Source organism: Rattus norvegicus, chromosome 1, assembly GCF_021556685.1.
Source record: "Rattus norvegicus strain SHRSP/BbbUtx chromosome 1, alternate assembly SHRSP_T2T, whole genome shotgun sequence".
Taxonomy (NCBI): domain Eukaryota; kingdom Metazoa; phylum Chordata; class Mammalia; order Rodentia; family Muridae; genus Rattus; species Rattus norvegicus.
In genome coordinates, this window is record NC_141534.1 from 173,094,254 (window position 1) to 173,111,242 (window position 16,989).

General features: G+C 40.5%; 1 protein-coding gene and 1 pseudogene across 4 annotated transcripts in view; one reads left to right on the forward strand and one right to left on the reverse strand.

Moving 5' to 3' along the window:
• Gvin1 (GTPase, very large interferon inducible 1) overlaps window positions 1-9,711 on the reverse strand; it is a 29,337-nt gene extending 19,626 nt beyond the window's left edge. The window contains exons 1-2 of one of the 4 annotated variants that reach the window (XM_087582345.1): window positions 9,172-9,297; window positions 7,940-7,986 (exon numbers count right to left, since the gene is read on the reverse strand). In XM_087582345.1, coding sequence (XP_087438471.1) covers window positions 7,940-7,950 — 11 coding nt within the window. In that variant the 5' untranslated portion in view covers window positions 7,951-7,986; window positions 9,172-9,297. 4 annotated transcript variants of the gene reach the window in all.
• On the forward strand, window positions 8,380-10,933 carry LOC148007786 (UPF0461 protein C5orf24 homolog; annotated as a pseudogene).
• The last annotated feature ends 6,056 nt before the right edge of the window (window positions 10,934-16,989 follow it).

Sequence of the window (16,989 nt, forward strand, 5' to 3'; positions counted from 1 at the left end):
TGGCCCATACATATACAGCCACCCAATTGGACAAGATGGATGAAGCAAAGAAGTGCAGACCGACAGGAGCCGGATGTAGATCGCTCCTGAGAGACACAGCCAGAATACAGCAAATACAGAGGCGAATGCCAGGAACAAACCACTGGGATTGCAGACTGGTACAACCATTCTGGAAATCAGTCTCGAGGTTCTCAGAAAATTGGACATTGAACTACCTGAGGACCCAGCTATACCTCTCTTGGGCATATACCTAAAAGATGCCCCAACATATAACAAGGACACATGCTCCACTATTTTCATAGCAGCCTTATTTATAATAGCCAGAAGCTGGAAAGAACCCAGATGCCCTTCAACAGTGGAATGGATACAGAAAATGTGGTACATCTACACAATGGAATATTACTCAGCTATCAAAAACAGTGACTTTATGGAATTCATATTCAAATGGATGGAACTGGAAAATATCATCCTGAGTGAGGTATCCCACTCACAGAAATACAAACATGGTATGCACTCGTTGATTAGTGGTTATTAGTCCAAATGCTTGAATTACCCTAGATGCACAGAACACATGAAACTCAAGAAAGATGACAAAAATGTGAATGCTTCACTCCTTTAAAAGGGGAACAAGAATACCCTTGGCAGGGAATTGGGAGGCAAAGTTTAGAACAGAGGTAGAAGGAACGCCCATTCAGAGCCTGCCCAACATGTGGCTTATACATGCACAGCCACCCAACTAGGTAAGATGGATGAAGCAAAGAAGTGCAGGCTCACAGGAACCGGATGTAGATCTCTCATGAGAGACACAGCCAGAATATGGCAAATACATAGGCGAATGCCATCATTAAACCATGGAACTGAGAACAGGACCCCCGTTGAAGGAATCTTAGAAAGGACTGGAAGAGCTTGAAGGGGCTTGAGACCCCATATGAACAACAATGCCAACCAACCAGGGCTTCCAGGGACTAATCCACTACCCAAAGACTATACATGGACTGACCCTGGGCTCCAACCTCATATGTAGCAATGAATAGCCTAGTAAGAGCACCAGTGGAAGGGAAAGCCCTGGGTCCCGTCAAGACTGAACCCCCAGTGAACGTGATTGTTGGGGGAAGGGCTGTAATGGGAGGAGGATGGGGAGGGGAACACCCATATAGAATGGGAGGGTAGGGATTATGGGGATGGTTGCCTGGAAACTGGGAAAGGGAATAACAATCAAAATGTAAGTAAGAAATACCCAACTTAGTAAAGGTGGAGGTAAAAACATAAAAAAAGGAATATTAGGTTACTAAATCTTTTTTATACCTCCTGAAATAATTACCTATTTATTACCATAAAGCTAATACTAAGAAGTTTTAGCATTGCTTCTTATTTTGTGTCTTCCAGGTAATGCAGATAATTTTGAAAAGTTTAATTTCTATCATGTCTTTCTAAATAATACAGATATTCCATTGGAATGTTCAAATAACCTATTTAGAAAATACCAATCTTTATTTGAAGTCAGGAGAAATTATTTAGAATTTAAAAAATTATTATTAGTGGCATACAGCATAGTTCATTTGTTTATGACATCTTCATCCTATATATCAGTATATTTGCCCATTTTCATTCTGTAGTTCCCTCCTTTTCCCATCTGTCTTTTCTTGTTTCTGCCCTCCATCTACATAGTAGTCCCTCTTTTCATGTATGTACACACAGACCCACTTGGGAGAAAACATATTTTTCTTTCTGAATCTGGATTTATTTCATTTAATATGCTGATATACAGTTACACTCATTTCTTTAGAAATGATAAATTTTCATTATTTTTAAAAAATTAAAGATTTTTTATTATTTATTTTTATTTATGTTTATTAGAGTCTATGTTTGCAGGTGCCCATTGTTGCTGGGAGAGTGCATGGGGTCCTACACATTGGAGAGTGTGTAGGATAGTATGAACCATCTAGTGTGGGTGTTGAAAACTGAACTCAGGTCTTCTGGATGATCAGCCAGTGCTCTTAATCACTTCAGCCTTTACCTATTGGAATTTTAATTCAGATAAGAAGAAAAATAAAATTGAGGCTGGAGAGATGTCTCAGTGGTTGAAAGCTCTTGCTGCTTCTGCAGAACACTTAGCATAATTCCAAAAACCCATTTGGTGGCGTATACCTGTCTGTAACTCTAGTTACAGAGCATCTGAAATTCTCTGCTGGCCTCTGTGGCCCCCAGATATGCATATTATATAATAATTCATGTAAGCAAAACACTTACAAAATTTTCATTGAGCCTACATGCCACATTTTTCTATCCGTCCATCTCTTGATGAGAATGTAGTTTGGTTCTGTATTTTGGCAACTGTAATTAAGTGCAGCACTAAGTATGGATGTGAATTTGTCTCTGTGGTGTCTTTAGAATCCTTTGGATGTATACCCAGAAGTGGTACAGCTGGATCCTTCCCTTCCTTCCTTCCTTCCTTCCTTCCTTCCTTCCTTCCTTCCTTCCTTCCTTCCTTCCTTCCTTTCTTTCCTCCCTTCCTTCCTTCCTTCCTTCCTTCCTTCCTTCCTTCCTTCCTTCCTCCCTCCCTCCCCCTCTTTCCCTCCCTCCCCCCCCTCTCTCTCTTTCTTTCTTTCTTTCTTTCTTTCTTTCTTTCTTGACAAATCTCTATCAAATTCCATACTTGCTAACTAGTTTACAGCCTATCAGCAGTGTAGAAGGGTTTCTTTTCCCCACTTCAGCAACTTGTTAACATTCTTCATTATTTTTTAAAATTATCCCCATTTTAATTGGTGTGAGGTGAAATCTCCCTTACTTCAAGTTTCATTTTCTGGATGATTAAAGATTTTGAACAATTTTTCATACTTGTTGGCCATTTGTATTGCTACTAACATCTATTTGTTAAATGTATTTACACATTTATTGTTTGGATGATTTGTCCTTATGCGTTTTTAATTATTTGAGTTTATAGGTTGTAGACATTCATCCTCTGCTAGAGGTATAGTTGGCAAAAACTTTCTACTATGCAGACTGTTAAATATTTTTAATTTACTTTTATGTACGTGTGCATATATACATGTCAATAATAAAAATGCTTATCTCCAATACACATGTGGAGTTCGGTGGTCAGTCTTGAGGGTCATTCCTTGCCTCCTACCTTGTTTGAGATTCATTCTCTCTCTCTCTCTCTCTCTCTCTCTCTCTCTCTCTCTCTCTCATACTGTGATGCATAGAGACTTAGTTGACCAGTGATCCTTTGGGGTATTCTCCTATCTCCTCCTCCCATCTTGCCACAGGGATGCTAGGTGTTTAAGGACACACAAACATGATCACTCTGTCCTATTTTCACATGACTTTGGGGAGTCAAACTCAAGTTGGAAGCTTGCAAGCAAGTGCTTTTACATGCTGAGTTATTTTCCACACCTAGACTCTCTTTATTATTTTATTGTTTCCTTTGTATGCAGAAGATTTTAATTTAGTGGAAATAGTTTTTAAAATTATTTTCTGAATGGTTGCAGTGTTTTCCAGAATATCCTTGCCTGTAACTTGAAAGAGCCAAGTTAATAGTGAAAAGTAGAAAAAAAAAGACTTATTTAATAGATAGCAAAACTATTCTCAACAATAAAAGAACTTCTGGGGGAATCACCATCCCAGACTTCAAGCTGTACCGTAAAGCAATCGTGATAAAAATGACATGGTGTTGGTACAGAGACAGACAAGTAGCTCAGTGACTAGAATGGAAGACCCAGAAATGACCTCACATTATTATGGTCACTTGATCCTTTACAAAGAAGCTAAAACCATCCAGTGGAAAAAAGACAGAAACCAACAAATGGTGATGATTCAACTGTTAGTCAGCATGCAGAAAACTGCAAATCAATATGTTCTTTTCTCCTTGTACGAAACTCGAGTCCAACTGGATCAAGGACTGCCACATAAAACTAGATACACTGAAACTAACGGAAGAAAAAGTGGGTAAAAGCCTCGAATACTTGGGCACAGGGAATATTTTCCTGAACAGAATACTATTGGCCTATGTCCTAAAATAAAGAATTGACAAATGGAACCTCATAAAATTGCAAAGCTTCTGTAAGGCTAAGGGCACTGTCAACAGGACAAAATGACAACCCACAGATTGGGAAAAGATATTTACCAAAAAGACATATTTACATAGAAAAGGTATTTACATCAGATAGAACACTAATATCCAATATATACAAAGAACTCTAGAAGGTAAGCTCCACAGAATCAAATAACCCTATTAGAAAGTGGAGTCTAGAGAGAAATAGAAAATTCTTAACAGAGGAATCTCAAGTGGCTGAGAATCAGTTAAAGAAATGTTCAGCATCCTTAGTTATTAGGAAAATGCAAGTCAAAACGACTTGAGATTTCATCTCAAACCAGCCAGAATGGCAAAGATCAAAACAAAGGTGACAGCAGGTGTTGCAAAGGATGTGAAGAAAGAGCAACACTCCCTCATTGTGGTGAGACTGCATGTTGGTAAATCCACTTTGGAAATCAGTCTGGTGGTTTCTCAGAAAATTGGAAATTGTTCTACCTGAGACCCAGCTATACTACTCCTGGGCATATACCCAAACGATGCTCCAACATATAACAAGGACACATGCTTCACTATGTTCATAGCAGCCTTATTTACAATAGCCAGAAGCTGGAAATAACCCCAGGTGTTCCTCAACAGAAGAATGGATACAGAAATTGTGGTACATTTACACAATGGAGTACTACACAGCTATTAAAAACAATGAGTTCATGAAATTCTTAGGCAAATGGATGGAACTAGAAAATACCATTTGGAGTGAGGTAACCCAGGCACAAAAGAATACACATAGTATTTATGTACTTACTAATAAGTGCACATTAGCCCAAAGCCTACAATGCCCATAATACAACCCACAGAATATATGGATCATAAAAGGAAGGAACACCAGTGTCTGGAGCCTTCAGTTCTGCTTTGAGGGGGGAAACAGGATGATTGTGGGAGATGTAGGGAAGGAGGACTGGGAGGGAGTAAATTGGAGTGGACAGTGTCAGGATCTGGAGGAGATAGATGTGAGAGAGGTTTAGAGGGCCAGGAAATCAAACAAAAATATGTGTGGGGGATGAGGAACTGGGGATAGCCACCTGAGTGTACCAGACACCAGGGAAATTGGAGGCTCCCACCACCTCAATGTGAATGACTTTAGCCAAAATGCACAGAGAAGGGGGAGATAGATCCTATAGAGACCTCGGCCAGCAGATAGGCATGGCCTCTGGTAGACCAGATGGGGACCCTCACCCATCTCAAATTTTTTTATGCAGAAATGTTCCTGTCCAAAAGACGAACAGGACCAAAATGGATCAGAGTCTGAAGGAAGGGCCAACCAGGGACTGTCCCACCTGGGGATCCATCATGTCTGCAGACACCAAACCCAACACTGTTGTCATGGTTAAGAGGTGCTTGCTGACAGGAACCTAGCGTGGAGGTTCCTGAGGAAATCAGGCCAGAAACTGACCAGTGTGAATGTGGATGCTTGGAGCCTACCATCAGATGCAGCTCAGGGAACTGGCTGGAGAGCTGGCAGAAGGTCTGGAGGAGCAGAACAGTATTGACACCTCTTTGGAAGAACAACATAGGCTGGCTTGACCACTCAGTTCTCCCAGAGTCTAGACCACCAACCAAGGAGTGTACTGCTTGGATAAGCTCCATGGATGCTCCACCGTCCATGGAGCTTATGTAGCAGAGGATGGCCTTGCCTCACAGCAGTGGGATAGGAGGCCCTTGGTCTGGGGCAGTCTCGATACCTCAGCATAGGGGAATGCTGCAGGGGTGGGGGCGGGAGAGTGTGAGTGGGTGGGGGAACACTTTCATAGAGGCAAATGAGAGGGCAGATTTAGGGTGGGGGGCTGGAAGAGGGGTAACTGGGACGTGGGATATCTTATAGGATGTAAATGAATGGAATGATAAATGAAAAAAATAAGAAAAAATGCATTTTTACTTTGCTGAAAAGCAGTATAAGCAGAAAAATCCAGTAAATAAAATGCTGTCAAACATTTCAATTAAAAATTCTAGTTGCCCTACAGATTCCTAGATGAAGAGTCAACAGAGTGTACATACCTGCAAATCATAAAAATGACTAATTATATGTGGTATGATTAGGGGTTGTACAGTGCTCACTACATGCTGCAGAGGCTGAGAGCTAGGTTTGAAGTCCAGGACGGGTGTCTTTGCACTCTCAGTCCAATGTGTAAGGCCTGAAGAGTTGCTGAAATCGAGTACATGCTGAATACCGAAGCATCTGGACTCTGTCAGCAGGTGGCAACAGCAACGGGGAAAGGAAAGATAGCTTGTATCTTGCTTCATCTTACTTCTTCAATGCAGCAGTTTATCCTGTTAATAATGTCACCCTTATTCAGGGCAGGTGTGTCCTTCTTATTCACTGTCTGACATGTCGGCCCTATCTGAAAAAGTGTTCATAGGCATTCAGCTGCATTGCACAAATTCTAGGCATCTTCTACCGAGTTATGTTGTCACTACAGATCACTTATCACACTAGCTCTCTACAGCTTGATCATTATAGATTCACCACAATCTTAACAAAACCCCCACCAAGCTATTTTCTGAATAACAAGGCAAGTGAAGTTCATATGAAAGAAGAAAAGGAACAGAACAACCAGTTCAGTATTAAAGGAGAAAAATAGAATATTGACACATAAAGACTTCATAAAAAGATACATCCAACAATGACACACAGCATTAATGAAGACTTTTAGAAATCAATGAAAAAAAATAGGGCCAAAAATAGACCATGTAAATAGAATTAATCTTTGACCAAGGAGGAAAAGACATTGTCACAGAGGAAAAGATTGCCTTTTGTCAGCATATGGCCCTGGAAATGTCCACATTCACATTCACATATATTTTAAAAATCGTGGTGTATACTTACATCTTTAAAAGATGAACTCAAAGATTATGAGAACTGGAAAATCACAGATGACATATATTCATCTACTGGTAAACCTGAGACATCTACTGCTTAGGTATTCTTGATGTCTATAAACTCAAGTGGTATTTTAAAATATAATTTATAAATTTCTAAAATGGTTGAAATACAACCTTATATGATATTTGATCTCCAGCAAATATTTCAAAGAAAAAGTTAGCATCTAAACTACTTTATATAAGGCTTAGTTCATTTAGAACAACACTCTTTAATTTATGAAATAATTTTCATGAAGTGATGACTGTAAACACCGACTACCTAAACCTTAATATTCATAAGCATGTTTATAAGAATTAATAAATTAAAAATTATTTTTAAAACAGTCAATAATAATAAAAACCAAAAAACCCATGAAATGTTTTATGTTAGTTAAATATATTGATATTCATATAAATTCTTTGATTAGGTTACTTAAAAACATTCAATCTGTTTTAAAACATAACCTTCACATGCAAATGATAAATGTAAGGTTTTCATGAAGACTGTGAAGACACACAAAATGATAATATATGTACATACACATTTGTAAATTATTTTTATATTACTTTTCCTTTTCATAATGGGAATTACAGAAGATCCTACCCCAAAACAGTAGCATTCCTATATTTTTGGTTGTGAGCCTAGCCTTTAACGGCTGAGCCATCTCTCCAGCCCAACAGTAGCATTCCTAATGTAGGGAAGCTTATTTTATACACATCTTTTAAAACTTAGTGTGGCCAAAACAGTGTAGCATATCCTGAAGATAAAGTTTAACTAACAGTTGTGTCATTAATGTATCAAACTATTTGCTCCCTGATCCTGTTTTTCCCCATTAAAAGAAACAAAACAAAACAGCTTTCTCCCTAAGTTTCTTGTCTTACCAGTTTAAGACTAGAAAGACAAAACAGGATGAAAACAGAAAACAGACTCCAGGACTGGGGCTAACTTGTTTTGCCTCTTTCAAATACAGCTTCATGTGTATTTACTTGAAAGGCATGTTGTTCAGAAGCAAGAGCTTTCCAAATTCTGTCAGCTAAAAAAAAAAAAAACCCACAATAAGTAATATGAAATAAAATGAAAGATATAAAATGTTATTACAAAATATATTTTGGTAAGACTATTAAAAGCATAATTTTAGATGAGAGGACATTTGATTTGTAGATTTTAAGGTAAAAGATCATTGTAATAAAAATAAAGAGATTGGATAAAACTGAAAGTTTATGTGTATTACAAAATGGTTTATAAAAGTTAAAACTTGAAAATAGTATATTGAGTCAGTGAGCTATCTCAGTGAGTAAAGGTACCGGATCCTTAGAACTCACATGTTAGAAGAAACTCATTTCCACACATATGCTGTGGTACTTACATTCCTAATACACACACACACACACACACACACACACACACACACACACACAGAGCAAATATGAAAGTATTATAGTTTATCAAAACATGTGTAAAGGATTATGTTTTATTAAAACAGCTGTGTATGTTTTCTAATTATCAAACTCTGTCTTTAAGGAATAAAGGTTTGTTTTAAAATATTTGTCAAGCTTTATCTTAATGTTATAGACCCAAATTTTATTTGTTCGTCAATACTGCTGTAGCTGAAGCTCTGGTTGTTCAATAATCATCGTTAGAGGCCCAAATCAATGAGTATATAAAGGCTAGAAGGAATATCAATATTTTGGCCAGTGCTCTCAGGTCAACAGATTACCAAGGCTGCAGAGAAAATTATAATATCTCTAAAAGTCTTATAGCTTCAGTAAATCAGCTGCCTTCCAAATCTGCGAGGCCAAGGAGCAAGATCTCAAAGATTCAACTATAACCAGTATATCATCTACATGATTGGGATCATCACAGAAGGAAACGTTTTCAATGCTTTCAAGGAAAGTCATGTTTAACAAGCCCCTGACACATCTACACAGAAAGCACAAGTATTAAGGAGAAATTTAAAGAGCCAAAAAAGGAGGCTCTGAGGAGATAGATTTTTGCATTTAGCTTTCTGAATACAGCACAGGTTAAAGATTCGATTCCTGTTTTGTTGTCAGTTTTTGGAGGTGGCATGGACCAAAGTCTGGTTTTGCTGAGCCTTAGGTCCTAGTGGCTTCAGCACGTCACAATCCACGAACGTCCGTAATTTTCATTATTACTCTTTCTACTCTAGTTTTCGTTCTATTGTACTTATCTGTCTATCCTTTTCACTCCTTTCACTTACTTGTCTTCTTGAAGCCCAGTTCCCGTCTTCAGATTGTTACTCCAGAGAGTAGTTCGAGGGGTTCATGTACCTTCCTCAAGCCTGCGCAGCTGCTGACCATCAGCTGAGGCTCAGATAGAACTCTATGAGGTCCAGACTGAAATCACAGTCAAAACTAGGCACCTCCCTTTTCCTTCCTGTTCACAGAGGTTTCGTTTCGTTTTTGGGTCCCTTGTGGAAGTTCTTGTAGCTAAATATGGCCTGAGGAAGATTTAGTAGAGTTTTAATTTTTATTTATTTATTTTTGAATAATCCTTTGTTAATAATTTTATTCATTTACACTTCACATGAGATCCTCTTTCCTGGTTACCCCTCCACAAAAACCCCCTTCCCATCCCCCATCTTCCTCCTCCCCTTTGCCTCTATGAGGGTGCTGCTCTACACTCACCTGCTCCCGCCGCCTCATCCCTCTAGCATTCCCCTATGCTGTGGCTTTAAGCTTCCACAGGACCAAGGGGCTCCCCTCACACTGATGTCAGATAAGGCCATCCTCTGCTACATATGTATCTGGAGCCATGGTTCCCTGCCTGTGTACTCTTTGGTTGGTGGTTTAGTCCCTGGGAGCTCTGGGTGGTCCAGTTAGTTGATATTGTTCTTCCTGTGGGGCTGCAATCCCCTGCAGTTCCTTCAGTCCTTTCCCTATCTTTTCCATTGGGGTCTCTGGGCTCAGTCTGATGTTTGGCCCTGAGTATCATCATCTGTATTGGTCAGGTGCTGGTAGAACGTCTCAGGGAACAGTCATACCAGTCTCCTGTCAGTAAGCACTTCTTGAAATCAGCAATGGTGTCTGGGTTTGGTGTCTGTAGTTGGGGTGATCTCTGGATGGCCTTTCCTTCAGCCTCTGTTCCATTTTTTGTCCCTGTCTTTCTTTTGGCCAGGAACATTTCTGGGTTAAAAATTTTGATTCCCGGGCTGTGGAAGCCTCTTCCTGGGCCCGCAGCGAGGGCTCTTGGGAGTCTGGCTCTGGCATGGGCCTCACCACTGCCAGCCCTCTTTCTAGATTGGACTGTGCTACAGCAGCGGGATTGAAGGGAATGGGCAGGGCTTTCCTGCCTATGGGCGCCCTCTGGGCGCTCTGAGGGCCTGGCTCCTATTGGCGGAGGAAATGATGCACCCCGCACCAGGTTGCTGGTGGAAATGCAGCATTCTGCAGGTCAGGCAAGCCTCCCTGCCTCAGTGATGAAGCCACTATGAGAGCAGTGGATCTGTTTGATCTGTACTCCTCCCAGCAAAGCAAGTACAGCCACACAGTCAGCCACAAACCCATGCTCTGTCAGAGGAAGACCCGTTAAACGAAGCACACTTGCAGCCTACCAGTGGCAGAAACACAGAGATAAAAGATGAACTAAAGAAAAAGAAAAACCTCAATCGATCTGGTAAGGGAGGCCGGCCTTAGGGAACCACCAAGTCAGCAGGATATCTGACCAGCACAGTCAGACCCCTGGGAATCACCAAAACAGCTGGATTTAAGACCAGTCCAGGCAGGCCTCTGCGTACAACCAAAGCTGCAGGATACAAAGTCAGCCCAGGGAGGCCTCCAGGTCGCATTAAAGCACTGTCAGGTCTTACAGATCTTGGTTATGGCTGTGGCATTGCTGCCTTTCCTTACCCTATGATGCACAGTAGAGTGGTTCACGGGGTTCAGGAAAGGAGCGGTGAGGTCAGGCCTCTGAGTGCTAAGAGCAGATTGTTAATCGCCCCCAAACTTCTTGCTTTAATTTGACATGATCATACCATGTGGACTCCCCAGTTCTGTTTCCGTTTGCTCTCCCTCACCCCGCACTTCGTTTTCTTTCGTTTTAGCTCAGAAGCTGCCACAATTGAGAGATGCACTTTGGGCAGGAGTAGTAGCACACTGTATCTGTATTGTACACGGTTCACAGGACAGGACACTCACCTCAGTCATTTATGCTTTCCCTTTGGGCCGTACTAAGTGGACTCTTCGTGCGCTAAGCAGCTGCCCACGATAACTTTTATTTGTGCATAACACAGTGTGAGGCATTGTAACTGAAGCGGGGAGCAGCAACGAGTGAACAGATCGGAGGGGAAGGCTGTGTGAGTTTAGAAGTCTGAAATAAGACACAGCCGTCTGGATGCTTTGGAACTTAAAACACAGCTTCTCATTTACTGATTCGCATGGCATTAGTAATCATCATTCCTAAAGTACTGCTCAGTGTCCGCCTTGCAGAGAGTATAGTTACAGGATATGTGTTTTTCAGTTGTCTAAGACCATATGCTCTAAACACTAGGAACAACAAACTTAAAACCCTTGAATACATCATAAACCCAAACATTATGTTTAATATACAAGAAAAAAAGAACCCTTAAAAGTCTTCATGTAACTACAATCATTCTCCTTTGTGTTTCACATACTTAGTATTATATTTAAAAGCATTTATTACTTTTACTTATTTATTTACAATGGTCTTTTTAGTTTTTCTGAGTAATTGTTGTTACACTTCGTTAATACTTAATTGCATTTTCAGGTTTATATCTACCAAAGGACACAAATTGAGTGGTCGACCGCAAAATTGGCCTAAGCAGAAAGCAGTTTCCTGGATGTCAAGACCTAAAGACCAATAAATGTAACTCGGTATGAGTGAAACCTGTAAAAAGAGCTCTGGTTAGCATAAAAATGACAGCATGGCTACAGGATGACAGTTTCTTCCAAAAGAAGGCTTCCTAGTGAAACTTGCTTTAGACACAGAATAGAAAAAACAATTACTGGCCATGAAGGTATATGTACTTAGGGTAATCTTCTGAAATGTTTCTTGTTAATACACATTTTATTTATTTTGGGCCAGGAGTGGTGGCCAAGGAATATGATTTCAGCATTTGGGAGGTTGAGGCAGGCAAAGCTCTGAGCGTGAGTTTTACAAAGTGCCAGGACAGCCAATGCTAGGTAGAGTAACCCCGTCTTTAAAAACAAGCAAGCAAACAAACAAACAAATAAAGAAAAGCTTTTACTGAACTTAAAAGATTTTGCCTTTTACTTGCATTTTAAAATGGTTAGGGTTAGGGTTAGGGTTAGGGTTAGGATTAGGGTTAGGGTTAGGGTTAGTGTTAGTGTTAGTGTTAGGGTTGAGGTTAAAATGTTGATTTACAGGACTTAAAAAGTTTGAAAATAACCAGAAATTTGAAAGGGGATACACATACTGGTTAGTTAGACTTGCTCTCAGTCCATGTAAACTGACTGTAAGTACCTTGTTTCAGAACTCCATGGGGGGAGGCAAGCAGCAAATCTCAGGTGCCCCATGATAACTGACACAACAGCTATGTGCTCCTACGGTAGTATGAGCTATTATCACATGTGGAGACCGTAACCTCAGCAGTACCAGCTTTGTACAAAACATAGGGGACAGTGAGCAATGCTGGATGACCGCTGAACCAGCTGTAAGATTCATATGGCTAAAGTGTTCCAAAGAGTTTCTTTTTTGCAGAAGCCTAGAATATAAAACTTAATAATTTACTCAGAACAGTGTAACTTCTGGCACATGTATATGCTTGCCTTCATTGATGTGTTTGTCTGTCAACTTGGCTCTTTCTGAAGTTGTTCAGCAGCTGCCTGTTTAGAATTCCTTGCACGGCTAGTTCCTGAAGACTGAAGACAGTTGAAATAGTCTAGTCTAGAATAATCTCACTACCAAATATCAGGGGCTTGGGTGCATGTCGTGTTTCCTCGTGAGTGCACATGGCATCCTTTCAGTTTGATTTCCTTCCTGGTTTTGTGCCTTGTCATTTCTTCTCGCTCTTTCCCACACCCATCCCCTTCCTTCAGCTCCCCAGCACATTTACTCAGTGGTGCTGTTCTGTGTGTCAGAAGATAGAGTGGGTATATTATTGTTTATGCTGATGACAGTGCTCATATCAGGAGCTTGATCCCAGAAACAGGGGTGAATGGATGGATGGATGGCTACAGTTGTGAGTGGATGATGTCACTTGGGAAACTTAATTTATTGTCTCTGTGAGCAGCACCTGGGATATGAAATGTGTGCACTGGTTGACACCTGATTCTACTTTTCTCCCTTTGGACAGTTTAATTGAGTGTTTTACTGGATACAGTAACCTGGGTTGGCTTTTGTGTTCTCTTAGGGAATGTATGACATCTGTCCAGGATCTTCTGGCTTTCATAGTCTCTGGTGAGAAGTCTGGTGTGATTCTGATAGATCTGCCTTTATATGTTTCTTAACCTTTTTCCCTTACTGCTTTCAATAGTCTTTCTTTGTTTTCTGTATTTGGTGTTTTGACTATTATGTGATGGGAGGAGTTTCATTTCTGGTCCAATCTATTTGGAGTTCTGTAGGCTTCTTGTATGTTTATGGGCATCTCTTTCTTTAGGTTAGGGAAGTTTTCTTCTATGATTTTGTTGAAGATTTTACTGGTCCTTTGAGCTGGGAGTCTTCACTCTCTACCTATTATCCTTAGGTTTGATCTTCTCATTGTGTCCTGGATTTTTTGACCAGTAGCTTTTTCCATTTTCCATTTTCTTTAACAGTTGTGTGGGTAATTTCTATGAAGTCTTCTCTTCCTGAGATTCTCTCTTGTATCTCTTGCACTCTGTTGGTGATGTTTGTATCTATGGCTCCTTGTCTCTTCCTTTGGTTTTCTATATCCAGGGTTGTCTCCCTTTGGGCTTTCTTTATTGCTTCTATTTCCATTTTTAATTCTGTCACCTGTTTATTTGTGTTTTCCTACATGTCTTTAAGTGATTTCTTTATGTCTTTCTTGAAGTCCTCCATTATCATGATCAAATGTGATTTTAAATCTAGATCTTGCTTTTCTGGTGTGTTTGGATATTCAGTGTTTGCTTTGGTGGGAGAATTGGGCTAAGATGATGCCATGTAGTTTTGGTTTCTGTTGCCTGGGTTCCTGTGCTTGCCTCTCGCCATCAGGTTATCTCTGGTGTTATTTTGTTCTGCTATTTCTGTCAGTGGCTAGACCGTCCTATAAGCCTGTGTGTCAGGAGTGCTATTGACCTGTTTTCCTGTTTTCTTTCAGCCAGTTATGGGAACAGAGTGTTCTGCTTTCAGGCATGTAGTCTCTCCTGTCTACTTGTCTTCAGCTGTTCCTGTGGGCTTGTGTCCTGAATCCACGAGGCAGGTCACTTGGAGCAGAAAAGTTGGTCTTACCTCTGTTCTCAGGCCTGAAGTCATTCCTCAGGGGCTGCGTTTCAGCTCTCTGTGAGGGCAGCAACCAGAAGGCCCGCCCCCTCCCTTTTCTTGGTCCCTGTGCACAGGAGTCCCAGATGGCGTTAGATATTTTCCTCTAGAGTCAGAAATGTGGGCCGAGTGTAGTCTCTTCTGGCTTCTCAGGCATGTCTGCTCCTCTGAAAGTTTAGCTCTCACTCCCACGGGATTTGAGTGCAGGGAGCTGTTGACCCGGTCCCTTCAGATCTGGGCAGTGTCTGGACCACAGGGGACCTGCAGCTTGAGTGCCCCTATCTTCCTGTTCCCAGAGGCCCTATACAGTTTCTTCTTAGGCCAGGGATGTGGGCAAGGGTGGGCAGTATTGGCAGTCTCTCCCGCTCTGCAGTCTCAGAAGTGCCCACCTGCTTGGGCGGTCGATTTTAAGCCTTTCTTAAGCTAAAATAGATAGCCAAAATGTCCCATTTAACTAATAAATGTTTGACTGGGTGTTAGGTGTATTTTATTCTTTTAAATTACAAAATCATGATAGTTATGCTCGGCTTATATTTGAGAGAAAAAAATTAATTAAGGGTGATCATTAAACTAAATGGAGAGAAACTTGAAGCAATCCCACTAAAATCAGGGACTAGACAAGGCTGCTCACTCTCTCCCTACTTATTCAATATAGTTCTTGAAGTTCTAGCCAGAGCAATCAGACAACAAAAGGAGATCAAGGGGATACAGATTGGAAAAGAAGAAGTCAAAATATCACTATTTGCAGATGATATGATAGTATATTTAAGTGATCCCAAAAGTTCCACCAGAGAACTACTAAAGCTGATAAACAACTTCAGCAAAGTGGCTGGGTATAAAATTAATTCAAATAAATCAGTAAGCTTCCTCTGCACAAAAGAGAAACAAGCTGAGAAAGAAATTAGGGAAACGATACCCTTCATAAAAGTCCCAAACAATATAAAACACCTCAGTGTGACTTTAACCAAGCAAGTAAAAGGTCTGTATGATAAGAACTTCAGGCCTCTGAAGAAAGAAATTGAAGAAGATCTCAGAAGATGGAAAGATCTCCCATGCTCATGGATTGGCAGGATTAACATAATAAAAATGGCCATTTTGCCAAAAGCGATCTACAGATTCAATGCAATCCCCATCAAAATACCAATCCAATTCCTCAGAGAGATACACAGAACAATTTGCAAATTCATCTGGAGTAACAAAAAATCTATCCTCAACAATAAATGGACTTCTGGGGAAATCACTATCCCTGAACTCAAGCACTATTACAGAGCAATAGTGATAAAAACTGCATGGTATTGGTGCAGAGACAGACAGATAGACCAGTGGAATAGAATTGAAGACTCAGAAATAAACCCACACACCTATGGGCACTGAGTTTTGAAAAAGGAGCCCCCCCCAAAAAAAAAACCAATGGAAAAAAGATTGCATTTTCAGCAAATGGTGCTGGTTCAGCTGGAGGTCAGCATGTAGAAGAATGCAGATCGATCAATGCTTATCACCCTGTACAAAACTTAAGTCCAAGTTGCCCAAGGCCTCCACATCAAACCAGATAAACTCAAATTAATAGAAGAAAAAGTGGGGAAGCATCTCGAACACATGGGCACTGGAGAAAAGTCCCTGAACAAAACACCAATGGCTTATGTTCTAAGATGAGGAATCGACAAATGGGATCTCATAAAACTGCAAAACTTCTGTAAGGCAAAGGACACTGTTGTTAGGGCAAAACGGCAACCAACAGATTGGGAAAAGATCTTTACCAATCCTACAACTGATAGAGGGCTTGTATTCAAAATATACAAAGAACTCAAGAAGTTAGACCGCAGGGAGACAAATAACCCTATAAAAATGGGGTTCAGAGCTAAACAAAGAATTCACAGCTGAGGGATGCTGAATGGCTGAGAAACACCTAAAGAAATGTTCAACATCTTTAGTCATAAGGGAAATGCAAATCAAAACAACCCTGAGATTTTACCTCACACCAGTGAGAATGGCTAAGATCAAAAACTCAGGTGACAACAGATGCTGGCGAGGATGTGGAGAAAGAGGAACACTCCTCCATTGTTGGTGGGATTGCAGACTGGTACAACCATTCTGGAAATCAGTCTGGAGGTTCCTCAGAAAATTGGACATTGAACTACCTGAGGACCCAGCTATACCTCTCTTGGGCATATACCCAAAAGATGCCCCAACATATAAAAAAGACACGTGCTCCTCTATGTTCATCGCAGCCTTATTTATAATAGCCAGAAGCTGGAAAGAACCCAGATGCCCTTCAACAGAGGAATGGATACAGAAAATATGGTACATCTACACAATGGAATATTACTCAGCTATGACAAACAATGACTTTTTGAAATTTATAGGCAGATGGTTGGAACTGGAAAATATCAGTCTGAGTGAGCTAACCCAATCACAGAAAAACACACATGGTATGCATTCATTGATAAGTGGACTATTAGCCCAAATGCTTGAATTACCCTAGATGCACAGAACAAATGAAACTCAAGACGGATGATCAAAATGTGAATGCTTCACTCCTTCTTTAAAAGGGGATCAAGAATACCCTTGGCAGGGAATAGGGAGGCAAAGATTAAAACAGAGGCAGAAGGAACACCCATTC